The 27,620-nt window shown below is 44.0% G+C and overlaps 1 protein-coding gene across 2 annotated transcripts; it reads right to left on the minus strand.

Annotated features, from left to right (window-relative positions):
- LOC106565795 (death-inducer obliterator 1) lies at positions 1-26,122 on the minus strand. 2 transcript variants are annotated; one of them, XM_014133336.3, is made up of 16 exons: positions 25,979-26,122; positions 18,956-19,076; positions 17,565-17,683; positions 16,302-17,286; positions 15,380-15,713; positions 14,824-15,048; positions 12,279-12,489; positions 8,901-9,438; positions 8,562-8,721; positions 8,133-8,249; positions 7,811-7,966; positions 7,258-7,411; positions 6,451-7,094; positions 6,106-6,195; positions 5,814-6,009; positions 1-4,309 (listed from the first exon to the last, which is right to left on the minus strand). In XM_014133336.3, the coding sequence occupies exons 3-16, from the start codon at positions 17,644-17,646 to the stop codon at positions 588-590; spliced, it is 7,614 nt and encodes a 2,537-aa protein (XP_013988811.3). In that variant the 5' UTR covers positions 17,647-17,683; positions 18,956-19,076; positions 25,979-26,122; the 3' UTR covers positions 1-587. The 2 variants fall into 2 exon arrangements, with proteins under 2 accessions (XP_013988811.3, XP_013988813.3); XM_014133338.3 differs by lacking the exon at positions 17,565-17,683.
- Positions 26,123-27,620: the final 1,498 nt, after the last annotated feature.

Here is a 27,620-nt window from a genome sequence, read left to right on the forward strand (position 1 = left end):
TGTAGTCAAAGTAGGTTTAATTGGCCAAGTTTAAACAAAATCAGGACATTTCAACTGTTAACTGTAATTAGCAACACTATAGATACAACCATTCAGTGCTTGACTGATGAACATACAAGCACATACTGTCATATACGTTAGACATATACGTTAGACTATAGCAATCAATGTGTTTCCTCAATTCTCACATTATCCATTCCAGATATATGGCTTATCATTTCTCTACTTAGAAAAATGTGAATAAAAACATACCAGTATATACACAAATACATTCATATCTACATTACAAGGAAGGGAGTTAATGAGTTACTTTCATGTGATTCTTGTACCACGTGAAGGTACTTTCACAGGAGAAAGGTAGATGTAATATATAAATTACATGGTATCATACTTAAGACCACAAAATTAGTTTCTTTAAATGTGTTAAAATGTATAAAATGGCAAAAGGAATACAAAAATGTGTAGACCTTTCAACTACAAGAGCATTCACAATAATGCCTATTTACATGTACAGTTATGATGCTGAAAGTGAAAGTCACAGGGTGATTGGGTTACTACAGAGAAAAGTGGTCCACAGAAGTAAGACATTATGATGTGTTTTTATCACTTTCCACCTCTGCAGGTTTATCATTCTCCTTTGGGACATAAGATTTGTTTGATTCTTTTTTGTCTTCTCTCTTTTCTTTGCTCTTGCTCCTGTCCCGGCGGTCTCGGTCTTTGTCCCTTTCTCGGTCCCGTGCTCTGTCTCTGTCGTTTTCTCTCCTGTCAGGCTCTCTCTCCCTGCCTCTGTCCCGGTCTCTGCTCCTGTCTCTTTTCCTTTCTCTGTCTCTCTCTCGGTCTCTGTTCCTGGCTCTCTCTCGGTCGTAGTCTCTCCTGTCAGGCTCTCTCCCCCTAACTCTGTCCCTTTCTCGGTCACGGTCTCTCTCCCTGTCCTTCCTCTTGTCTGTCTCTTGATTCCTATGCCCGTCTCCCTCTGGAGCCCTGTGCCCGTCTCCCTCTGGAGCCCTGTGCCCGTCTCCCTCTGAAGCCCTGTGCCCGTCTCCCTCTGGAGCCCTGTGCCCGTCTCCCTCTGGAGCCCTGTGCCCGTCTCCCTCTGGAGCCCTGTGCCCGTCTCCCTCTGGAGCCCTGTGCCCGTCTCCCTCTGGAGCCCTGTGCCGCTCTCCCTCTGGAGCCCTGTGCCGCTCTCCCTCTGGAGCCCTGTGCCGCTCTCCCTCTGGAGCCCTGTGCCGCTCTCCCTCTGGAGCCCTGTGCCGCTCTCCCGCCCTCCCTCTGCTGCGGTCTCTCTCCCGGCTGCGTTCCCTCTCTCCTCGGTCTCTCTCCCTGCCTCTGTCCCTCTCCCGGCTCCAGCGCTTGCCCTGGCTCCTGTCCCATGGCCTGGCCCCTTGGGGCCCCTCACGGTTCCTCTCTCTCCTGCGGTCCTCAGACAGATCCTTCTGCCTTTCCGACAACCCAGAGGAAACAGGGATTGGCTCCCGGTCTTTGTGGCCACCCTCAAGCCGACTGGCACTGTCTCCACCGCGGGGCTCTGAGCCCTCTCTGGTGGAGCTGCTCCTTCTCATGTCAGGCGAGTGTCGTCGCCAGTGGTCATCCCTGTGGGACTCTGGGCTGTGGCCCCCCATGCGGTTTGGTAGAGGTATGGGGCCCTCTGGAGGGGTCGGGAGCAGTGGCCCACTGTGGCGGGTTGGTCTTAAGTCTACTGGATTGTCAAGTCGAAACCGGTCAGGTCCTCCGAAATGCTGAGGTGGGCCCCCCCGGTGGTCTTGAGGGTGTCTCTGGTCATCATAAGATCCCCTGTGTGGTGGTGGGGAGGGTGCTCTAGAGTCCCGAAACTGGTTAGGTGGATGGAAACGCTGTTCACCCACATCTCCACTGGGAGGCGCGCCTCTCCGCCCCTCATACTGGTAGTGTGGAGGTCCTCTGTAAGAGGGGCCTGGTGGGGGAGCCTGGTTGTCTTTGTACATGTGTGGAGGGGTCTGACCCTGGTGATGGTCCATGCTCTGCTGGTAGGAACCAACACTGGCATTGTTGTACTGGTCTACAGGGGCTCTTGGTGGGTCGATCATGGGTGCTTGGGACCCATGATCCCCAAAATGAGAAGGCGGAGGACCTCTAGGTCCGGGGAAGTGGGATGGAGGGGGTCCTCTGTTGTCAAAGTGGCCTGGGGGAGGCCCTGTGAAGGGAGGAGGGGGGCCTCTGGGTCCAGGGAAGTTGAATGGAGGAGGGGGTCCAGTGAACCTTGCTTGAGTTAGACCATTTTGCCCATCAAAAGTAGGAGGTGGGGGAAGGCCATGGCCCTCTATGAACTGGACTGGAGGTGGGCCTTGCTGCCCCGTGTGCTGGGGAGCCAGGGAACCCATGGGGGAATTGAACATCTGGGGAGGTGGAGCTCTCTGGCCCATCGGCTGGAATGGAGGGTGTCCTCCACTCATGGTCTGGAGTGGAGGTCCAAGGGGTGCCTCATACTGCTGCTGAGAGCCACCCCACTGGTTCTGATAGGGAGGGTAAGCAGCAGGAGTTGGCCCATACTGAGAGTACTGAGACTGGTCACTCTCCACTTGCATGGGTGAAGGAACCGGTATGGGTGGAGGTCTCTGCATAGGTAGAGAGCCTGACAAGGAAGGAATACTCTGCATGGGTGGTGGCCCAAGCATTGGAGGTGGACCCTGCATCGGTGGGGGTCCAAGGTGGGGTGGGAAGGTGGCTGTTGGAGGAATGTCAGGAGGAGCTCCATAGCCCATGTAGCCTGATGTTTCCATGTGTAACATGTGGGAGGATTGGGTGTCCACCAGGGTGGAGCTATCCTGGGTGACATTCTGAGACAGTACATGAATTGTAGGTGAAGCTGAGGAGTTGTTGTTTGCGGACATCTTGAAGTAGCCAGCGGACGTAGACTCTTGACTGTTCTGCTCAGAATTAGAAATCTCTCCTGTCTTTAAAATGCTGGCTGCATTTGGCCAAATACTGTATTTGTCAAAGTCACTCTTGGTTGGGTCGACTTCCTCCGATTCCACAGTTCGTTTCTCCACGTAATTGACCTCCATATCAGGTTCTACATGCTCACCTAACAGGGGAATGGACTCCTCTGTTGTGTCTGATTCCAGGAAGGGAAGAGATTCTGTTATAACCTCTTCTTGGGACAGTGGTGTTTCTGGTTCTTGGACATCAGTCTGTGGTGGTTGCGTGGTGGCTGAGACAGGAGCAGGAAGAGGTGTCTCTTCTTTTTCTATTGAGTCTGAGGTTAGCCTCCTGGGGTCCCTACTCGGCCTGGGGTCCCTGCTCTGCCTTGGGTCCCTTCTCTGGTTAATCAAAGGAGCGGCAGCAGAGGAGGATTTCATCAACTCATCAACCTTTTTTCCCAGCTGCAGGAGCTGACTGTTGGCCAGTAGGGATGGCTGTGAGATCAAGCTGTCAATGACTGAGAACGAGGCAGCTGATGTCCCTATGGTTGACACTGGTTGGTGGATGGATTCCTCCTGCTCCTCAAGCTGACGTTTCTGCTCCTCAATCTGTTTGTTGAGATCCTCCAGCATTTTCTGCTGTTCGGTCAGACCTCCAGGTGCGGCCCTGGCTTGACCAGGGACATCAGTCCTGACCTCCTCAAAGATGGTGTCATCCTCCGGATCATAGGCCACATCGTCTAGATCCGTAGCCTCTGGCTGCTTGATGACCTCAGGTTCTTTAACTAACTTCTGGGGTGCTCCATAGCCCATACCTGGGTCATACTCCTCCTCTGGGTCATATGGTCGATCATCCTCATCCTCCTCCACCTGCTTCTCCTTAGAAATCTGTCCAAACTGCTGAACGATGGGATCAAGCAGAGTGGCAGGGCCGGCTGAGACGTCAACAGCACCATGCTCAGAAGGGGACAAGGACGCCTCAGAGTCATGCATCTTGTTCCCAAACAAAGTCTTCAGGATGGTCTGAAGGGGGGTGGCATTGGTAGCAGAGGACAGAGCAGAGCTGGAGGAAGGTGACTCTCTGCCTGTAGCAGGGGCTTTGACAGAAGACAGGAAGGCCAGCACTGATGAGGCTGCCATGGAGGTGGATGAGGTCTCTGAGGAGCTGAGAGAGGGAGGTGTACCTGGGGGGGATGTGTTGAAGGGAAGATCTTGGGTGTACCGCAAGGCTTTCTCTGCTTTCACTTCAGCCTTGATGGCCGAGGTTGGTTTTGGAAGGCCTGTGTCATCTAGGTCTCTGATTTGGGTCATGGAACGCTTCTCTTCAGTCTCAAAGGAGGCTACAGCACGCTTCTTGTCCTTCTGGCAGATCACCAAGCCGAGGAGGAGGTTAGGGCGCGCTGGCTCAAGACCTACAAGACAGAAAGGTAAAATAATGAAAATGGAATAAAAACATTCTAGAACATATGTATCCACTCACATACTTGCATATCTCAACTAGATTCAAGAAACATTTCCAGAGACGGTGAAACGATAACAGTGAAACGATAGCTTATTTCAAACACCCCCTGATATGACAGCAACATAGGATTTCAAAAACAGATCACAAAAAAGTGTTGATTTAAATTCACAAGCTGTGGTCTTCACTTTCCATTTTGAATTGTTTAAACAATCAATAACATGAGCAAACAATGCCACCTGTATAATCAGGTAAAAGTATAACCATTAAGTTATAATATGAATGTGTCAAAATAATATAAAACAAGAATTGTAGGCCACAGACAACCTTTATAAAAGTAGTAAGAATCATCACACTGCTGAGCAGTCAAACTCCCCATCATACTTTGAGAAATGTGACTGTCTAATGCAGTGCACAGACTACATGTTCCTGTCTGATCAAACAACCTCATCACCCTTCAAAGTTACACAAACACTCACATTCACCAGTTTCAAAAAGCTTTTCATCTTGTTAGATTGTCATTAGTATGCATTCTCATGAAGTCACTTGTAAATAAGTGGACATTTCCACATATTCTTTACGATGCCATATAAAAAAGACTATATATTTGTTGTAAAGTGCAGTTCATTCAGCTTATGTTTTTAATGACACATACGAACCCAACCTCTGCTGACAAACTAAATGGATGTGTGTTTCTTGATTCTTAAATTCAGTCTGACAAGTGGTTGAAAGCCATAGATTATTCTTGTCCTTAATCTTCTTGAAAACAGCAACATGAGTGGGCCAATCTCTGTCCAAGGCTCACTGAGCTGGACCTCTCTCAGGATAACTTACCATGGCTCCCCAGGCATTCAGTTTGTGGTATGGGATGGGCTAGGTGCAGGTCAGGTGCTGCCGCTTCAGTTATGACATGTAAGTACTGGAGATCCACTAACGCAGTAGACCAAGTTGCAGTGTAGAACACTTTAAATGTAACATACTGTGGCAGATGTCATTTTCAGAAACAACATCATTACCCAAACATTTTTCACTGGAGTATCTACAGTGCAGAATATAAGGTGAGCCTTTAAAATAACAGGCTGAGACTGACATCTAAGGTGGCACCAACCTGTGATGCACAACATCCTTTATTTAAGACAGACATGTGATACAAGATAATATACACAAAGTACACAGAGCGCACAGAAAAAGTACAGAGGGATGGTCATGGAGGAAGGCAACAACAAAAGCACATGATCGCCCCCTACAGTGTATATCGTAAATCAACTTCATGAAATAAGCTCTCATTTCACACAGAACAAAACTAACTAACAAAACCCTGAAGATACTTACCACTCAGAAAAAAACTATAGACTGACATCATTACTAACTTAATTGTGTTCAGGTATATTGACACATCATAATGGAACCAGTGTGTGGATTATCAGAGGCCACTGTGTCTCCCTGCAGATGCTTACCTGGCCCATCGAAGGGTAACAGTTTGGAGGGCAGAGGGTCCTTGGCGCTCAAGGGGATGAGGTACAGGTCTTTGATGCGTCGGTTGTTGTTGGCGACCACTCCAAAGCGCTTCCTGCTACTGAAATAAGAGAAGAGAGAGACGTAGGCCACCTCCTCTTCCTCTGTGGCTGGATGGAACCGGATCAGACACAGCTCCTGGGGACAGGGCAAACCCAAAGAGAGAGGTGTGACCTTAGGGTCCTCAACCAGGAAGTAGGTTGTGTATAAATACCTCATGGTGAACAGCTTTACCTTGGACAGAGACGTTTTTAGTTTCCCCACATAGTCCCACACGGTGCTGGGGGAGATTCGGCCTCCGATGTGGATGGTGTCAGGTAGATCCTGTACAGGATTAACAATGTCACCTTTGTGTTGAACTCTGATGACATTATTACCACATCTATTCACAACCAGATCAAACAAGTAATACATGTATTCTGGTCAAAATTGAGTTCAAGTTTCACTATGATTAAAATATAACAGTTGTCATGTCAGTCTCTGACATTAGTTCGACAATGTGTTTTTTCTTAGCTCACGTAAAAAAAACTACAACTACCATTGACCTACATTTTTTTTTCAAACAAATGAATAACCAACCTCTTTCAGGTGCTCAAAGGTTCCTGAGACCAGGTATGCTTTAGTGACAAACTTAGCCACGGTGTGCATGTTGACGAATCCTTTCCACATCATCTCCTGACTATGGAGGAAGATGGCGGTCTCACCCTCTGGAGGAGGCTCTGACGAGGCAGCTTTCTGCATGACGGGCCTGGGGATGGAGGGTGGAGGAGCCGGGGGCATGGGGAGGGGCCCCTTGGGCACCACCTCCATCACTACAACCGGAGTAGGCTCTGCTGGGATAGGTCTTGAATAGGTATCTGTTGGAATGGGTCTTGAATAGGTATCTGTTGAGATTGGTGCCACCATGGAGGTGTCTGGGGCTGAGTGGCTGACCGTCACTCCAGAGCTGTGTCTTGCCATGCGGGGATCTCTGCGGGTGATGCTGACAGAGGAGACGGCTGGTACGGTGACAGGGGCTGGGGTCTGGGGTGGAGGTAACATGATGCTTGCGTCCTCATGGTAGGGCAGGGGCTCAGGGACTGGCGTCTCACTGCCGGGATAATTGACCGGGGCACCTTCACCTGAGGAGGACCTGGGCAAGCGTCTCACCTCATGCCTCACCTCGGGCTTCTTGGAGAGTTTGGCCTTCTTGGCTGCTGGTTCATCGTCTGCAGACTTCTGGCCTGGAAGAGAGGAGACAGAGGCTACTTAAACCTTCAAATCCACTAAGTGAAGCATGGGGTAATAGAAATTAAGATATTTCCTAAGGTCATTGAGGGACATATGCCACCGTTTCTTACATACCATCAAAACGCTTCACCTGTCATTCTTTTCATTCATTTTTACCTGTACAGATTTTGCAGTTGAGGTCAAAGAGGTGGGCCCTGTGTTCGGCCGTGGTGTCCCGCATCATGCTAAAGATATCTGGCAGGGCACTGCCACTCCTCACCCCAGCCTGAACTGAGCCAGAGAAGGGAGTGGAGCCAGCTTCCTCTTGTTCCTGAACACATTGGAAAAGAGACCAGAGAGACAGTCAAATCTACAAACTGACCTTCAATAGATTCTCAAAATAGCACATAAAACCATAGCCAAATCTGATGAGGGCCTGAATACCAAAATTATTCTAAGCAACCATTTGTTGTATGGCAATAAAGTTCTGATACATGAATCATTAGATCAACTGTAAAATGATAGCTACATTTATGTAAAGCAAGGGTGCGGGGCAGATGGTAATGAGCTTCAGTAGGACAAAGGGACAGTTTAAAGAAGGATAGGACAGGTTGGTAAGATAATTCAACTGTAAAACCACAATATATTTCCCAAATGTTAGCCACCCAGCATAGCATGGTTCCAGTCTTATGCAGGGAAAATGAAGATGAAAGACAAAACCACCACTTACTGCAGCAGATGCCATGCGAGGAGATGGGGAGGTGCCAGAGATACATACATCTCCATCAGACATTGGAGGAGCGTCCTCCATGTCCACATCATGGGGGCCAGCATCCTGCCTATGGCTCGATTTGGACTGCCCTGTCTGGGATCTAGCGCTGGGAGCCTATGGGATACAACGTAGGTCATCAACTTAGTGTCTGTAGCAATAAAGGGAATATAAGGCTAATGATATGGTCTCTTTAGTTGTGATATTTAGTTGCACAATCAATGAAATTCCAAGTATTGCTCTGGTCATAGAATTATTGGTTTCCATTATCATGTTCTCTTACCTCAGTGGTGTCAGGCTTCCTCCACTCTGAGATCTCTTTGGAGAGCAGCTCATCTGCACTCAGCCTCACCAGCCTGAAGGGGCTGACCTCTCCCCAGACCACCCTATAGAAAAGGCCCTGAGACAAACACAACACACTGTCATTCACATAATTCTAGGTCTGGTAGGCTGCGCATCTGGGTTGGAGTGAACTTCCAATATTCAGCAGATTCATTTAAATCCAATTCATGACTCACAATCAATTCATGTTGTAAGTGAATTTACCCACATACCAACAACGCATTACTATAATATAGAAAGACAGTTTGTCATTAAAATGTACATGGCTTTCCAACATTCAGCATATTTGATTCAGCATACACAACTTATCGCTTGACTAGTCTCTTCTGCAGACACAAAAGAGCCCAAGTCAGTGTTTCTGTGGACTGACCTTGTTTTTGGGGTCCTTCAGGTTGAACATGAGGCCCCTGTACTTGTTCTTGTACTTGCTGTCCGTGCACAAGCAGAGGTTGAACATCTCTTTCTCAATGTTGACAGCCAGTTTTCCCACCTCGTTCTCAGACATATTCAAATCATCACTGTCACTCACCCTGGTGGAACAATGAGATACAACTCACATTTAGAGCTCATTTCAGGAAAATCTATTTCCCATTGGCCTACAACAATCTTATTCTCTTAGAAATATAAACATTCAGATGAATGACCTTAGGTACATGAAGCTCACAAAACAATACAAACTATTCTCTCCAATAAACGTATGGGTACACACCTCTTGTATAGGATGTCTGTGAGCGAGCGGCGGATGTTCTGTCTCATCTGGTTGTTGGGCGGAGCCGTCGGGCACATCATGGAAGGTGCTAAAGTGGCTGGATCAGGGCGTCGGGAGGAGGGGGCTGGTGAGGACGGGATTCTTGACGGACTACGGCCTAAGGAGTCTCTCTGCTGGGGCTGGGGCTGGGCCTGCTTCTTAGGGATGGTAAAGCTGGACTTGCCGACCCTCAGGGCCCCTGTGACGTGATGTCGTGGGGCGTCTAGAGAGCCAGGGGCAGAAGGGGTCAGGACAGCAGGTGGTGGTGGTGGTTTCTTGGATTTGGTTGTTTTGCTAGGAGGGGGATATGGTTGTTTCTTTGGTGCCTTAGCACTGCTGACTGGAGTTGCTGGTTTATTGCGTCTGGTGTATATCTTTAATACTTTGGGACCAGGAGACTTCTTTCCTCCTTTGAGTGGCACTGTGGAAGCAGGAGACTTCTTCTCAGGGGGGGTTGGTTCCTTCTCACTCTGGTCCTCTTCACTCTCCTTTTCAGGAGCTGTGGAGGATAAAACAACTTATTTTAAACTTAAGTACAAACAGTATGTGAACCATCATAAACATAATGTCAAGTAAATAGAATTCAGAATTTAGGACATGTAGGAATATTCAATGTGATCTTGGGGTGGTGTAAGATATCCCCACTTAGATTCACTTAATCACTGACTGTCAGACAGCATCTGACCAGAATGCATACAAAAACACCAAATGTTGGTGATTTGAAGACAGGACCTCCTCTCTTTGTTGGATGTAGAAATAAATACCTTGACATTAGAAACACAAAATAAACCTAGTTAAATACATCTTTCCACACACTGAAAAAGCCAACAATATGCACACATACAACAATGGGTTGAATTAATATAAAAACAGAAAGTTAGAACGTAGAAATCTCCATTATTCTCCGGCAAAAATGTATCGCCATCATGTTGGCGTTGCAATTTCAATCCTCTTAACATCAGTTGAAATGGTGGTAATCCTTTTCATGAAGAATGTCAGCAAGACGCAACACTTCAGTCTTATCAGAAAGGATGAGCTGGCTAAATCCTCACAGGCCTGACTACTAAGCAACAGTGCTCTCTGATATGAATGGTGCCTGCATAACCAACATTTTACATCCGTTCCTGAGCTACAGCACTGGATCCCAATCAACAACCCATTAGATCAGAACAGATACCAGTTGTGTCCAAAGACACCCTGTCTAGAAAGTCACTGGGTAAAGGGAATTCTCCACAAAACTACAATTCTATTGGTTTCTCTCTTTGTCTGGTCTTTGAAGATCCCACCAGTTGACCCACTATCAAGTAGGCCGAAAACAACCAATGTTTCCCAAAAGTTCAACTGAACTTGGAACTTACCATGTCAAGGAAAATGTCTGAACATTATATATCTTCATACTACCCACCTAAAATCGGATATGTTCACCACAGAAAGTAGAGCTGTGAAGCTAGCAAAGCTAGAAAACAAAACAGTGTAGTGATGTCCTAACACCATCTACCTTCAGGGGTACACGCATTTAATGAGAATTCAATAAAGACTAAATATGTATTGTCAAGGAATATTATCAACCTCAACAATTCAATAAAAACTATTCAAGATCAATGCAACATCTTCCACAGACATGGGTTGTGCATACTAGCTCAAATAAAATGTGTATGACCATGTCAAAATATGTACATCTATATTAGTTATAGCTTTGTTAAAGCAAATTAAGCTTTTCTGCCATGTCTGTGTTGCTCATTACCAAAGTATGAGAATTTGGGATGTACATGCAAAACGGCAATACCCGAGTGCCATCAAGAGAAAATGTTACTGCCATCACCAACTACACAATTACTAATTGATCCAAAGAGAGACAATTTCAAGTTGACTGATTTGTACCAAAAAAATATAGATCTCGTTGTCAAACAATAAAAATGTCATAATCAGAACTTGTATGTCTGCAAAATAAGATATTACAGATCAGAAGATATAGACATGCGAGCAGGTTGAGTGAATCACATATGACATCCCTCAAGGTCGAGAGTAACAGACAGCTGGTATTATGGTGGATAAGATGGTTCCTGAGAGCGTGAACTACCAAATACCTTGTGACTGCCCTCACACTCCAAAAATCCACAACCTGTAATATCTGCCTTCTTAAGTAACCTGGATAAAGCTAGGAACCAAAGCAGAGTTCCTCATAGTGAACAATACACTCAATTGTCCCTAAATATATCTTTCATATATTTTCATATCAGTAAATCAGAAGTGTGGTATAACTTTTAGGTGACAACAGTCTGCCTCCCTGCTCTTTATGTATAGTTTATGAGGACTCTGGTCTTCCACGCTTCTTGTGCAGTCATTCTAATACTTCTGTGCTCCTGTGTCTTCAGCTGGTCTCGTCTCAGTAGAAGAAACTATAGATTTCCTGTCCCAGCTGTTCTCCAGTCTGTCCGCTTCAGACTTGCACTTCCTCCTGGCACGGTGTAGATCTGTGGCACATGCTGACAGAGCAACTGGCCAGGACATCCCCATTAATCCAAGACCTCTCCCATAATCAATCAAGGCATCCAAAATCTGTCTTAACACCTTTTATTTTATTGCCAGTGTCGCAGAGGGAGTTTGGATGCATGACATTCAATATGAATAATAATGCAAACTATTTGAAAAACCAGCACGTTATTCACAAAACTAATAGTGAATACTTCCTTGGCTGCGCTGAAGAGACTTATGGCTTAATTAAATCAGCAGTGAGCTGTATTTCTGTATAGTCCACTGTATAAATCCAGGGATAAAAAGTCACAGACCTACCTGCTGGAGAGAAGAGGGAGGGACTGCCTTCAGATGAACAGCAGCTTTGGCAAGAGGAGCACGTGGAGATACTCACACGCACCACATGGGTGCCAACACACACACAGCATACAGTAACCTAGGATTTATATGAATCTACACAAGTAATCCCCAACCATTGCTTTGTTCATGGTTACTGATTTTCTTTTTAACAATAGGGTTTTCAAAATAAATCCTAAAATACTTATCTTTGTATCCATTCATTGCAATGTGTACTTACCCACTCTGCATACCTGACTAAGTAACCAGGCCCTGGCAACATACTCAGAATACATTTGGGGACCCAATGTCATTACAGTTTTCCCCACAGATATGGGTCATTCATCTAAGCCATTACGTCACCATGATAACAACCACATTTATAATGGGCAAACAACGTGGTTTTTCAAAGAACCCGTAATAGATCAATGCATATCATACATTCAACTGGCTCACTAGACAACCCCTATAGTGTGAGAAGATAAACAGTTAAGAGTGGATTATTAAGACCTTCAAAGAGATACATACACGTTTTGTTTAACACTGTTGGTGGTGCTATGGGTGTAGTCTTTTCTGGCGTTACTGCATTGTAATTATGGTCGCTGGACCAGGACGACATGGCGGGTGGCGGTGGATGCTCTTCGTGTGACTCTTCATCACCATCCTCATCAGCCTCAGCGTCAGACTCTTCCTCCTCTGTGGACTTCTTGCTGGTCTTCCTCCCAGTGGTGGAATTCTTCTGGATGGACAGACAGACATTCACTCAAATCAGTACAGGAAGGGTTTCATAGCAAAATACTGAAAGTTATGGTGTTATGTAATGCAGGACGATGCACATTAAAATGAGAAACAAGGTTATTCACAAGTTAATTGAATTTCACCTGTGGTGTGTTTGTGCATATGTCCTGCATATGTTAGGTTCAATTAAATACTTAATGATCAAAGTCTGACATCAACCTCAATTCACCAATACATCAAAGCAAATGGACAAATATACAGTACCAGTCAAACATTTGGACACACCAACTCATTCAAGGGTTTTTCTTTACTTTTACTATTTTCTACATTGTAGGATAATAGTGAAGACATCAAAACTATGAAATAACACGTAGTAAACACATCATGTAGTAACCAAAAAAAGTGTTAAAGAAATTTGAGATTCTTCAAAGTAGCCACCCTTTGCCTTGACAGCTTTGCACACTCTTGGCATTCTTGGCACACTCTTGGCATGCATTTCAGTTAACAGGTGTGCTTTGTAAAAAATTGAATTTGTGGAATTTCTTTCCTTCTTAATGTGTTTCAGCCAATCAGTTGTGTTGTGAAAAGGTCGGTTTGGTATTCAGAAGATAGCCCTATTTGGTAGAAGACCAAGTCCATATTATGGTAAGAACAACTCAAATAAGCAAAGAGAAACGACAGTCCATCATTACTTTAAGACATGAAGGCCTTAGTCGCAAAAACCATCAAGCGCTATGATGAAACTGGCTCTTATGAGGACCGTCACAGGAAAGGAAGACCCAGAGTTATCTCTGCTGCAGATGATAAGTTAAAAAGTTACCAGCCTCAGAAATTGCAGCCCAAAAAAATGTTTCACAAGTAACAGACACATGTCAACATCAACTGTTGAGAGGAGACGGCATGAATCACGCCTTCGTGGTTGAATTGCTGCAAATAAACCACTACTAAAGGACACCAATAAGAAGAAGAGATGTGCTTGGGCCAAAAAACACAAGCAATGGACATTAGACTGTTGGAAATCGGTCCTTTGGTCTGATGAGTCCAAAGTTTAGATTTTTGGTTCCAACCGCCGTGTCTTTGTGAGACGCAGAGTAGGTGAACGGATGATCTCCGCATGTGTGGTTCCCACCGTGAAGCATAGAGAAGGAGGTGTGATGGTGCTTTGCTGGTGACACTGTCTGATTTATTTAGAATTCAAGGCACACTTAACCAGCATGGCTACCACAGCATTCTGCAGCGATATGCCATCCAATCTGGTTTGGGCTTAGTGGGACTATCATTTGTTTTTCAACAGGACAATGACCCAAAACACCCCTCCAGGCTGTGTAAGGGCTATTTGACCAAGAAGGAGAGTGATGGAGTTATGCATCAGAGGACCTGGCCTCCACAATCACCCGACCTCAACCCAATTGACATGGTTTGGGATGAGTTGGACCACAGAGTGAAGGAAAAACAGCCAACAAGTGCCCAGCATATGTGGGAACTCCTTCAAGACTGTTGGAAAAGCATATCAGGTGAATACCTCATGAAGCTGGTTGAGAGAATGCCAAGCGTGTGAAAAGCTGTAAAAGCAAAGGGTGGCTATTTGAAAATCTCAAATATAAAATATATTTTGATTTGTTTAACACTTGTTTGGTTACTACATGATTCCATATGTGTTATTTCACAGTTTTGATGTCTTAATTATTATTATACAATGCAGAAAACAGTAAAAATAAAGAAAAACCCTTGAATGAGTAGGTGTCCAAACTTTTGACGGGTCCTGTATATACAATTTTAAACTGCTGCCAATTCATTACGTTGGGGGAAAAAAACTATTTAGTAAATCATATGACAGTTGTCTGTAATTTATTAGACACAGCTGAATAGATGAAATAGCTATTGAATAGCAATCAAATGACGGCAAATATATTTCTCCTGGGGCAATGTCCCCCTGTCTCTCCTCCACAAGATGTTCCTCAGACCAGAATTGTGTTCTGTAGTTCCTACTGATGCAATCAATCACCAACCTTTCCATGAATGTTTGCTACCAATGACTCAGAAAAAATTACAATCTAGCAAGTAACCAATAAACATTCTTTCAGGTCACTATAATTACTCAAGATATTTCTGAAAAAAATCTAACCAGTTGTATAACCCATTGGTAATGAAATATTCACACTCAATTTCACACTCAAAATTGGTGTACCTTTTTGGCCCGATTTAGAGAACGTATTTCAAAACATTGGAATGTATGAGGATTATGCTTAATTTGGGCTCCACACAATATATTACTAACCAGTTTCAGTAGGTAAAAATGTAATCATCTTCGATATCTTATGAACCCCATGTTTACCTTGGGCGTTGCCCTGGTACCAGGTGTTTTCTTCTGTCCCTTGGCCTTGTCTTGGTCTTTCTGCTTAGGTTCATCTTTCTGCTTGGGCTCAGAGATGGACTTGGCTGCCATGGCTGCGGCGGCATGTCTCAGGATACACTCGCTGCCGCAGTAGACAGAGTCCTTCAGGGCGTTCTTCTCACAGCCTGGCCCGATACATTTGGGCAGATTAGACTCCTCTGTTGCCTGTTGAAAGTCAAACAGGTCACACAGGTGCACAGTGCAACACGGTTGTTCCAAATACAGGTTGTCCTGATACAACTGAAAACGAAAACCTACTTTCACTACAAACAATAAACACATCTCAGAGTTTGATATGTTGTCATTGCTTACACATTGAGTGCTTTTAATCAATTATTAGTAATAAAATAGAAACATTCAATCAAGTATTCACACCCATCCCTAATATGGAGCTCTCAGATGTCTTTCAGAAAGGTATTATTGGCATGACAAACTTGACCAGGTTTTTTGTTGGGTTCATCCACTGGAGCTATGAGAAAAGTAATAGAAAACCTACTGCCTGAAAAATCTTGATCTTCTTTTTTCCACTGGGGTTTGTTGTTTTCTCTATTCTCCCTTTAATACCCAAGTCATCTCCACCCTTCTCATCTGCACCAGCAGCAGCTGTAGGTGAGGAAGCTGCCACAGAGGGGCTCTGCTCGGCCTTGCGGGCCCCAGGGACAGCTGCTTTGAGTTTGCCATTGGGCTTGGCTGTCTGGCTCTTCTTGGTGGTGCAGTTGGGGCAGACGTAGTCCTCCCCGTTCCTCTCCATCAGACGTCCACGAGCCTCAGTGATGCCCACACAGTCTCCATGGAACCACTCCTCACAGCGGTCGCAGCAGATCATGAACCTGGGCGTACACAGAGCACTTAGCAGAGCATAGAGAGACTACTATGCAAACAGTAGCAATGGGAGGGTTACATATTGTGATATTATTTGTGACGATTTATATCACATTGTTTTGACAACGTCGCTATATTTTTGCGCTAGTTGGCTGTACCTGCACCAAAACTCCAGTATTTTACCTTCACAGCTTGTTCTCCATCTTTTAAATAGGGAGCCAATTTGTTTTGAGCACTTTTATTTTCCTGACTGATCAAAATGTGTTTCTCATGGCTTTCTCTCTGGTCCAGCGACCATGTGGTGAGCAATATGGAACATTGAATCGCAGTAAAATAACAGTATCGAATCGCAATACATAGTGAATCGTGAGAATCGCAATACATATCCTATTGGCAGCAAAGTATAGTGATAAGAGTTTACAAGTCAAGGACATCACTCAGGTTAACTAATCACTAACTATTCATCCCCTTGTCGGTGGGAAATGGAGGCTATTTTGATCACAATCCGTAATCCATGAAGGATCAGACAAAGCATTTTTAAGTACTAGAGGCATCAGATTTCCAATTGAAATGCAAAATAACATCCAAATGCTTACCTTTTGTTGTGTTTCTGTCGACAGATGCAGTACAATGCATTAGGGTCATATCCTTCAGTGTCGCCCGAGTCACTGGATGATGATGAATATTCATCATCATCCTCATCCTCCTTGTCTTTGCGGGTTTTTGCCCCTCCTCTGGACTTGGTGTCTCTCTTGTTTGGGTTGGTGGCCCTACTGGCCGCCTTGGCAGGACTGCTGGACCTGGAGGCATGCCTCCCACTGGTCTCCACGGGCTTTTCCTCGCTCTCTTCTTTTTCATTTTCCTCCTTCTCGTCCTCCTTCTTTTCTTTTTCTGACACTTCTTTCTTCACAGAGTCCTGCTCTGGCTGCGGCTGCACTGTATCCTCCTCCTCTTTCTTTTCAGGGATGATTGTCTTCTTGTCCTCCTCCTTCTCCTCCTGGGGCTGAGGCTGGGGCTCTTTAGGTGCATCTCCACTACCCTTCTCTTCATTGTCAGAGCTTCCATCGTCACTGACCGAGCCACCTCTGCAGCTGCCACGGCCTTTAGCATTCCGAGTTGTCCTCTTCCTGCTCGTCTTCCTCACTGGGGAATCCGGTTTACCCTCCACAGACTTGGCCTCTGTGTTGCCGTCACAGCTGGCCTCAGAGGCAGTCTCCGCATCTGTATGGGTCTGGGAGGGAGGGTCCCCACCCTCTACGCTGCCAGGTGCACTCCTCCTCCCCACTGTACGCGTTCTCTTGGTGGTTAGCAGGAACTCCTCCAACTTGTCAGTGCGTTTGGCCTGCCTCCCGCTGCGGCGCACAGGCCCTACTTGGCCATCCTGGCCCTCAGCAGTTGTGTCTCCTGGCATTTCTCTCTTGGCTATGGTGGTCCGGCGGAATCCCCAGGTCTTCTTGAACTCGCTTGTGGTCTTAGCAGATTGCTCCGTCTCCTCTAGCTTTTCCTTAGTAGCATTGTCACCGTGCTCTTGGTCTTCTTTATCTACTCTGTCCTTCTGGACCTTATCGTCCTCTGGGATAGCTGTTGATGGTATAGACACATTAAGGGCCACAAATAATGTGTTTACGTGAAGTAGCAGATTTTGCCAATCAAAAGACTGATTTACTAAGCTAATTAGGTCTTCAAAGCGTACATAGGAATAGTGAAATCCATTGTGATTCTAGTAATCCTGACCCTACACACTAATCAACACCTTACAAAGAGTAATTACAGAGAATCCAGCAGTGCAGTGCCCATTAAAGTTAGACAAACAAGATGCCCCCCTCATTGACAAGGGAAAGGAAGCTAGTCCAAGGTACCTTGAGAGCTGCTATCCATAGGGTCCTGGCTCTGCTCTGGCTCGAGAGCAAGATAGAGCTCAGGGCTCACATTCTCCTCCATAGATGATGGAGTCACTCACTACTTTCAAACAGAACGTCTACAGTTAAGAGAAGAGCACAAGAGACGAGCTTGAGATAGCTACTCTTCAACTCCATTTAACTGAAGAGTGTGGTTGTTTTGGGGAGGGTGGGTGGGTGGAGCAGCACTTTGTCAATGTTCAACTACTTTCTTCATATCGATAGACAACCCTTTTCCCAAAATTATCCGAATTTGTTTTTGTCAGCCATTGCTGTCGTCTTTTCATACCATCAATTTTCCTCCTTTGCACAAAATGGCTACAGCAGGTTGGCTGCTGTAGTTATAATGATAACTCTACCCGTAGTTGAATAGTGAATTTATCCTTGTTAGCCTAGATCTCGTTACACCACAAACCATGGTAAAATGACAAAACAGCAGCAGAAGAATTTTGATTGAACGAAGTTATGAGTATTTTAAAACCCCTCCTACAGAACAATATTTGTACATCTTCAGGTAAAACAGTTTTACAATGCCATATTATCACCTTGCTGTTCATTGATATTGAAAATGATAATGGAAGGACAGAAAATCTGAGGCAGTTCACTAATTGGGCCAAATTCTCCCATGTCGTCAAATTCGTACAATTAAGCAATAAGGGCCGATGGGGTGTGGTATGTGGCCAAGGGCTGTTCTTATGCACGACGCAATGCTGCGGATTGCCTGGATACAGCCCTTAGCTGTGGTATATTTGCCCTATATCACAAACCACAGATGTGCTTTATTGCTATTATAAACTGGTTATCAATGTAATTAGAGCAGTAAAAATAAATGTTTTGTCATACCCATGGTATATATTCTGTTATAAACTGGCTGGATCGAGCCCAGAATGCTGATTGGCTGACAGCCGTGGTATATCAGACCGTATACCAAAGGTATGACAAACATTTATTTTTACAGCTCTAATTACATTGGTAACCAGTATATAATAACAATAAGGCACCTTGGGGGTTTGTGATATATGGCCAATATACCACGGCTAAGTGCTGTGTCCAGGCAATCTGTGTTGCGTTGTGCCTAAGAACAGCCCTTAGCTGTGGTATATTGGCCATATACCACACCTCCTCAGGCATTATTGCTTAAATATACCACGGCTGTCAGCAAATCAGCATTCAGGGCTCAAACCACCCAGTTCATAAAAACTATATAGAACACCACTACTGGGACAAGCCTAGTCTGTTGAAACATCTAAATTTACACGATTCCTATGGTTTACAAAATAAATGGAACCACCGTAAATCAAACAAATGAGTGCATGGCATCCGTTCTTTGACAGAATAAAACATGAGCCTACCTGCTGCTCTGCAGTGGTAGGGCACTGATAAAGTGCTTCTCTGATGACAAAAGTGCTCCTTTTCCACTCACAGCAGGTTCTGATCAGTACTCATCACAGGTCTGGAACTGGGATCTTAGACCTGTAGATAAGTCAGAAAACATCCGATAAGCATTTGAGGGTACGGAAATTGCAACAGTATACAGCCTTGAAAAATATAATGCATCACAACAGGTTGGCACCCATCCAACGCCTAACTTTTTTCAATGTGTGAGACACTGTCAGGGACTTCAGATCATACAACGTCACGGATTCCAAATTCAAGACACTGCTGAAACAGAGGTTGTTCTCTGACAGTTTGTCTATATGAGGTCACTTCCTTTAGTCTCATGATAACACACATTAGCAACAATAATTCACTTCATCTAGACCTATTGAAATAAAAAGTTGCAAAATAATAGAATAGTGACTACTGTAAAAAAGGTTGAGTGTGTAGGGTACAGACATAGTCAACTTGTTAATTAGGGCCGATTTCAAGGTTTTTTGGATGCCGATTATGGTCGCTTATATTGCGTTCCACGAGGAAACAGCATGGCAGGCTGACCACCTGTTACACGAGTGCAGCAAGGAGCCAAGGTAAGTTGCTAGCTAGAATTAAACTTATCTTATAAAAAAACAATCAATCTTCACATAATCACTAGTTAACTACACATGGTTGATGATATTACTAGGTTAACTAGCTTGTCCTGCGTTGCATATAATCAATGTGGTGCCTGTTAATTTATCATCGAATCTCAGACTACTTCGCCAAACGGGGTACGATTTAACAAATGCGCATTCGTGAAAAAAGCACAATTGTTGCACGAATGTACCTAACCATAAACATCAATGTCTCTCTTAAAATCAATACACAGAAGTGTATTTCTTTAAACCTGCATATTTAGTTAAAATAAATTAATGTTAGCAGGCAATATTAACTAAGGAAATTGTGTCACTTCTCTTGCGTGCACTGCACGCAGAGTCAGGGTATATGCAAAGGTTTGGGCCGCCTGGCTCGTTGCGAACTAATTTGCCAGAATTTTACATAATTATGACATAACATTGAAGGTTGTGAAATGTAATGGCAATATTTAGACTTAGGGTTGCCACCCGTTCGATAAAATACAGAACGGTTCCGTATTTCACTGAAAGAATAAACATTTTGTTTTCGAAATTATAGTTTCCGGATTTGACCATATTAAAGACCAAAGGCTCATATTTCTGTATTTATTACATTATAATTCAGTCTATGATTTGATAGAGCAGTCTGACTGAGCGGTGGTAGGCGGCAACAGGCTTGTAAGCATTCATTCAAACTTTGCAGCGTTTGCCAGCAGTACTTAGCAATGCTTGATTCACAGCGCTGTTTATGACTTCAAGCCTATCAACTCCTGAGATTAGGCTGGCAATACTAAAGTGCCTATTAGAACATCCAATAGTCAAAGTTAAATGAAATACTAATGGCATAGAGAGAAATAGTCAATGCATAATTCCTATAATAACTACAACCTAAAACTTCTTAACTAGAAATACTGAAGAACTGGGAATATTGAACCACCAGCTTTCATATGTTCTCATTTTCTGAGCAAGAAACTTAAACGTTAGCTTTTTTAAATGGCACATATTGCACTTTTATTTTCTTCTCCAACACTGTGTTTTTGCATTATTTAAACCAAATTGAGCATGTTTCATTATTTATTTGAGACTAAATAAATTTGATTTATGTATTAAGTTAAAATAAAAAAAAGTGTTCATTCAGTTTTGTTGTAATTGTCATTAGTACAAAAATCGGCCGATTAATCGGTATCGGCGGTTTTTGGTCCTCCAATAAATCGGCATCGGCGTTGAAAAATCATAATCGGTCGACCTCTACTTGGCACACCTGTATGGGGAGCGTCGCTGCACAGCTATTTTCAGGTGTCTCCAGAGATCGGGTTCGATCGGGTTCAAGTCCAGGCTCTGGCTGGCCACTCAAGGACATTTATAGACTTGTCCCAAAGCCACTCCTGCGTTGTCTTGGCTGTGTGCTTAGGGTAGTTTTCCAGTTGGAAGGTGAACCTTCACTCCAGTCTGAGGTCCTGAGCACGCTGGAGCAGGTTTTCATCAAGGATCTCTCTGTACTTTGCTCTGTTCATCTTTCCCTTGATCCTAACAAATCTCCCAGTCCCTGCTGCCACCATCATGCTTCACCGTAGGGATGGTGCCAGGTTTTCTCCAGGCGTGACTCTTGGCATTCAGGCCAAAGAGTTCAATCTTGGTTTCATCAGACCAGAAAATCTTGTTTCTCATGGTCTGAGTCCTTTGTTTTGGCAAACTCCAAGTGGGCTGTCATGTGCCTTTTATTGAGGAGTGGCTTCTGTCTGGCCACTCTGACATAAAGGCCTGATTGGTGGAGTGCTACAGAGATGGTTGTCCTTCTGGAAGGTTCTCCCATCTCCACAGAGGAACTCTGGAGCTCTCTCATAGTGACCATGAGGTTCTTGGTCACCTCCCTGACCAAGGCCCTTCTCCCCTGACTGCAGTTTGGCCAGGCAGCCAGCTCAATTTAGAGTTTTCGTGGTTCCAAACTTCTTCCATTTAAGAATTATGGAGGCCACTGTGTTCTTGGGGACCTTCAATGCAGCAGAAACTTTTTGGTTTGTGCCTCGGCACAATCCTGTCTCGGAGCTCTACGGACAATTCCTTATTGCTCTGACATGCACTGTCAACTGTGGGACCTTATAGAGACAGGTGTGTGCAATATCAAAACATGCCAATCAATTGAATTTACAACAGGTGGACTCCAATCAAGTTGTAGAAACATCTCAAGGATGATCAATGGAAACAGGATGCACCAGAACTCAGTTTCGAGTCTCATAGCAATGGGTCTGAATACTTATGTAAATAAAGGAACCTGTTTCTTTTTTTTTTATATATATATATAATTTCAAAACATTTCTTAAAATAACTGTTCGCTCTTTTCATTATTGGGTAGCGTGTAGATTGATAATTGAATCCATTTTAGAATAAGGTTGTAACGTAATAAAATGTGGAAAACGTCAAGGGGTCTGAATACTTTCAGAATACACAGTATATCTCCACCCAAAAAATACATGATCTAAATAAGCGTTGTTGCACAATTAAAAAGGTCAATACACTGCTAAATATTAACCTGCCACCATAAGACACACTAATAATTTAATCAAAATAGTTTAACCTGCTTTTTGCAATAAATCACTTATCTGGCTTTCAAGTCCGTCTGTGAAAATGCCCTTTTTGTTATAAATTTAGCCAGAATCATGCACATCCTCTAATAATGAACAACTTCTAATAGCAGGCATTATAGAAAATTAACACAGGTCGCAAACAAATCCATCAATTACAAGCCCGCGTGCTAGTGAGTAGCCAAGATAACTTTCTATTTCAAGTCTAGCCTACTTGGATCTATTTGCTTGCTAACAAAGTAGTACAGTTGAACTGTGATTAATAGATCCTCTAGCCTGTTCACTTTGTTTAGATATTGAAATCAAGTGGCCTACCTGGATAAGATGCTTATTTCTCAGAATGAAAATGAGTTGCCAATCCCTTATATAAACGCGTCTTTTAATGCTCATTGCACAATTACAAAACACAGACTAGACTGCTGACGTTTACGTCTGTGGCTAAAATGTTGCTAGCGGGAGCGACAACCTGAGCATTAATTTCCCACAATCATGGTCATTGATACTCTCGTTTTAGTAGGGTCTGCTCTACTCTACATTTTGGGCGTTGAGACATAAAAACGGTATCGTTAGAAAGGTTAAGTTGTCGTCTGCTACAATAAAATAATGTATCTAAGCAGTTCAGTGTCCATATGACCGATTCTGTTGGACCAAACATCAAATAGCGAGTTTAAATTGCTTGTTGTCAGAGAATACATTATATTTCGTCTTGCGAGTAGGCTGGGGGACGGGCTTGGTGTCTGAGTGGGAAGTTGCGAAGGAGACGGAACACTCATAAAAACTGAAAATACGACAAACCTAGTCTAGATTCTAGCGATACAGGCACTTGGAACATCGCGCAATAACATAAATTTGAATTCATAATTTGATATATCGCCCAGCCCTAGGGCACGACAATGGCTCTTCCCCCTCAGGAGGCTTATTAAACGTTTCAGCATAGATCCCTCTGATCCTCAAAAAGTTGTACAGCTGCACTATTGAGAGCATCTTGACTGGCTGCATCACCGCTTGGTATGGCAACTGCTCGTCATCTGACAGTAAGGTGCTACAGAGGGTAGTCGTACGGCCCAGTACATCACTGGGGTCGAACTCACTGCCATCCAGGATCTCTATACCAAATGTTGTCAGAGGAAGGCCCACAAAATTGTCAAAGACTCCAGCCACCCAAGTCATACTGTTCTCTCTGCTACAGCACGGCAACCGGTACCGAACAGGCGAAACCTCTGGGACCAAAAGGCTCCTGAACAGCTTCTAACCTCAAGCCACAAGACTGCTAAATAGTTAAACCAAATAGCCATCCGGACTAACTATTTTTTACTCTATATCCACACACTCACACATTTGTCACAGTTACACACTGCTGCTACTGTCTATCCTGTTGCCTAGTCACTTTACCTCTACCTGTATGTACATATCTACCTCAATTTCCTCGTACCTCAGCACATCGACTCGGTACTGGTACCCCATGTCTATAGCCAAGTTCTCGTTACTCATTGTGTATTTATTTCTCATGTTACTATTTATTATTACTACTACTATTGTATTCTGCATTGTTGGGAAGGGCCATAAGTAAGCATTTCACTGTTAGTCTACAGCTGTTGTTAACGAAGCATGTGACAATTACAACTTCATAATATCTCAATGAGAAAGGTAATTGGTGATGGGGTATATACAAATGCAGCAAGAAGAGACAAGACCATTTCTGCAGTTTTGGGGGTTTGCCTGGGATTCAAGTCAGTCATATTTATCTCTGAATTGGTGCATTAATTGACAAAACATCTGTATCATAATAATAAAACTTAACTGGGTTGTAAAAACACATTAAACTGTCACTAAATAAACACTTCAGACCAACAACTTGACATCAAAATTACATTAGCACAACTCTGGGAATGGCTTTGGCTGTATAGAAGTTGCCTAATACACAAAGTTGTAAAGTTTTAAAATGTGCACCCCATTGTATGTTTCAATGACTGACAAACACACATGCAGGGAAACATTGACATTTACTTTCACATGTTAAGAATCAATATCCCATTTACATTGGTCTGATTATTCTCAAATGCATTTCTCATCCCTGATTTACTGTTGGGGAGGGTACACCACTGAATATAAATGGTTATTGTATGCCAAAAGACCATATTGATGGTATTAATGGACAAATGCAACGCAAATTAACCACATTTCTACAACTCACCAATAGATGAAGCACTTGCCAAAAGATACAGACCCTACCGTTACACTCAGGGTCGAAAAACGTACCTGAATGCAGGGATGGGATATCCTACTGTACTCCAAATTTTACCTTAATCCACACTTCATTGAGAACATTGAAATACTGCCAGATGTCTGGGAAAACTGCACTTTTCGGTGTACAAGTGCATTTATTCTATTGCCATTTATCCTGTTATCAATAAAATGTACATGTTAATAGTATATTCTGTTTACAATTATTATATTTTAATTAAATGCAACATATTAGCTTCCAAAATGTATGTAGGTATATATAGCAGTCTTCATAAAACATTCTGATTGAATGGCTTGTCCTGCACTTTGTAAAAACCCTGCGTGCATATTGGAAAGATATATTGGTTCCTTTCTAAACATAGCAATGTGAATGCAAAGGGACTCGGCCCACAAAATAGGTGAAGTGAACTGGCAAGAGTTGAGTCCTCATTCAAAGGCAGAGTGGTAGGCCTATTGACATTTCTTCCCCTCCTTTAAAACATAGTCATTAATTAAATAGCCTCACCCACAAAATAAAAAGGAATTTGAAATGTCTGGATTTGAATTTACAGCGATTCAACGAAAGACAAAATACTAGCAAGAGAACCGCGATGCTAGGATGAGAGGGGTGCACCGCGGATTGTTCCCCGATCATGGTCACGACACACGTGAGAAAACCACTCCCAGAGACCCACCCCAATTGGCATGTTTGGGGAAGGGGTGGTCACTGCAACATTGCTAAAGAACTACAATGTTATTCTAAACTAAATCGTGGGGAAGTGACAGTGATCGCATACTAATGCCTGACGTTATTTTGCACTGTGCTAGCTAGATAGCTCTCAGTCCAGGCCTAACAGAACACTGCGAACCATCTAGCTGGATCTTGACAACCGTTGTAGGAACACATCACATGCTCGACTTGGTCTTTCGTATCATACAAATTATAATCCCGATAGTCGTACTCGGGTGGCTGGCAAAGAAGTATCTGAATGACACCGAAGAAACAATTATTGACACGAACCGCTTATCGTGGTACCGTTAACGTAGCAGTAGATCGCAAATGCAAGGCGTCTGCGTCCACTGAGAAATCGGCCACGATCGTTAGCTAGAAAACGATGAGATTTATGTTGGGTGGCTAAATATTGTACGCCACAACTAGCTAACCAAGTACCTGATGTTTTGCAAATTTACTAGATAAAAGCACTGAAGTTGAAAACTCGAGAAGGATCACACACCCACCATTTTATTGTAGCAAACTATGTAGCGATCCCCATGCAGTGACCTCAACATGAATTCATGCTACCAGACAACATGCGTTAATGCACACACAGATAGGGACTCGTTTAAAGCCAAATAATTTAAGTTTACGAACATACATGTGATGTATTACCGCAAATTACGTTACAAAACGCGGAACGTTAGCTAGGCCACCACCACGCTTCGACTGGCTAGCTAGCTGCTTACAACTAGCTAGATACTTTCAAATATAAACAGTATTCAACCGTACTGTATCTAGTAATTGACAAAGAATGCCACACAAGTATAGTTTGGGTATATAATACGTTGCAATTCGACCCACTTGTAAACATTGACGATATTTTACGTTCTTGCACAGTCTCCGTTTAGTCCTCCATTTTCATTTCGTGTTGGTTGGCTCGCACTAGCTGGCAATGCAGAATGGCGCTGACTGATTGTCAGCTAGAGGAGAGCTATTTTGCTCAGTTGTTACTACAGCGCTAATTCAGGCCAGGGGTGGAAAGCCAGATTCTGATGCCAAAACAAACCCCAGGGAAACCAGGGCATTGCCATTCAATCTACAATAGATTAATATAGATTATGCCATCACTGTATTGGTCAATTGCACACAAGGTCCAACCGATATATTGCTTCCGATTTTAATCCGGGGAGCTGTTCAACTCAAGGGCACAACGCCAGGCAATGGCATCTAGGATTTGATACCAAGATGTCATTGCAGCTCACTTCCCGTCAGATTTTTAGGCGCACTTGTGCGCCAAATCAAAATTCGAGGTCACACAGTACAACAATGGTGCAATTAGAGCCATGCTGCTACCTATCTGACGGGAAGTGAGCTGCAATGGTATCAAACTAAACACCTTCTTTGCCCGCTTAGAGGAAAATACAGTGCCACTGACGCGGCCTGCTACCAAGGACTGTGGGCTCTCCTTCTCGGTGGCAACGTGAGTAAGACATTTAAACATGTTAACTCTCGCAAGGCTACCGACCCAGACACATCCCTAGCGCGTCCTCAGGGCATGCGCAGACCAGCTGGCTGGTTTGTTTACAGACATATTCAATCTCTCCCTATCCCAGTCTGCTGTCCCCACATGCTTCAAGATGGCCACCATTGTTCCTGTACCCAATAATGCAAAGGTAACTGAACTTAATGATTATCGCCCCGTAGCACTCACCTGTCATCATAAAGTGCTTTGAGGGACTAGTCAAGGATAATATCACCTCCGCCTTACCTGTCACCCTAGACCCACTTCAATGCAATCGCCATCACACTGCCCTATCCTATCTGGACAAGAGGAATACCTATGTAAGAATGCTGTTCATTGACTATAGCTCAGCATTCAACACCATAGAACCCTCCAAGTTTATCATTAAGGAGGCTGAAAAAATGTTGCTTGTCACCCAAAACCCTCACAAACTTTTACAGATGCACAATTGAGAGCATCCAGTCGGGCTGTATCACAGCCTGGTACTGCAACTGCATCACCCACAACCACAGGGCTCTCCAGAGCGTGGTGCATACTACCTGCCCTCCAGGACATCTACAACACGCGATGTCACAGGAAAGCCAAAATATCATCAAGGACAACAACCACCTGAGCCACTGCCTATTCACCCCGCTACCATCCAGAAGGTGAGGTCAGTACAGGTGCATCAAAGCTGGGACCGAGAGACTGAAAAACAGCTTCTTTCTCAAGGCCATCAGACTGTTAAACAGCCATCACTAATACGGAGAGGCTGCTGCCTACATAGACTTGAAATCATTGGCCACTTTAATAAATGGATCACTAGTCACTTTAATAATGCCACTTAAATGTTTACATATCTTGCATTACTCATCTCATACATATACTGTATTTTATACCATCTATTGCAGCTTGCCTATGCTGCTCTGTCATTGCCCATCCATATATTTATATATTCTTATTCCATTCCTTTACTTAGATTTGTGTGTATTAAGTAGTTGT

The sequence above is a fragment of the Salmo salar genome, chromosome 12 (genome assembly GCF_965601325.2).
Source record: "Salmo salar chromosome 12, fSalSal1, whole genome shotgun sequence".
NCBI classification, from domain to species: Eukaryota; Metazoa; Chordata; class Actinopteri; order Salmoniformes; family Salmonidae; genus Salmo; species Salmo salar.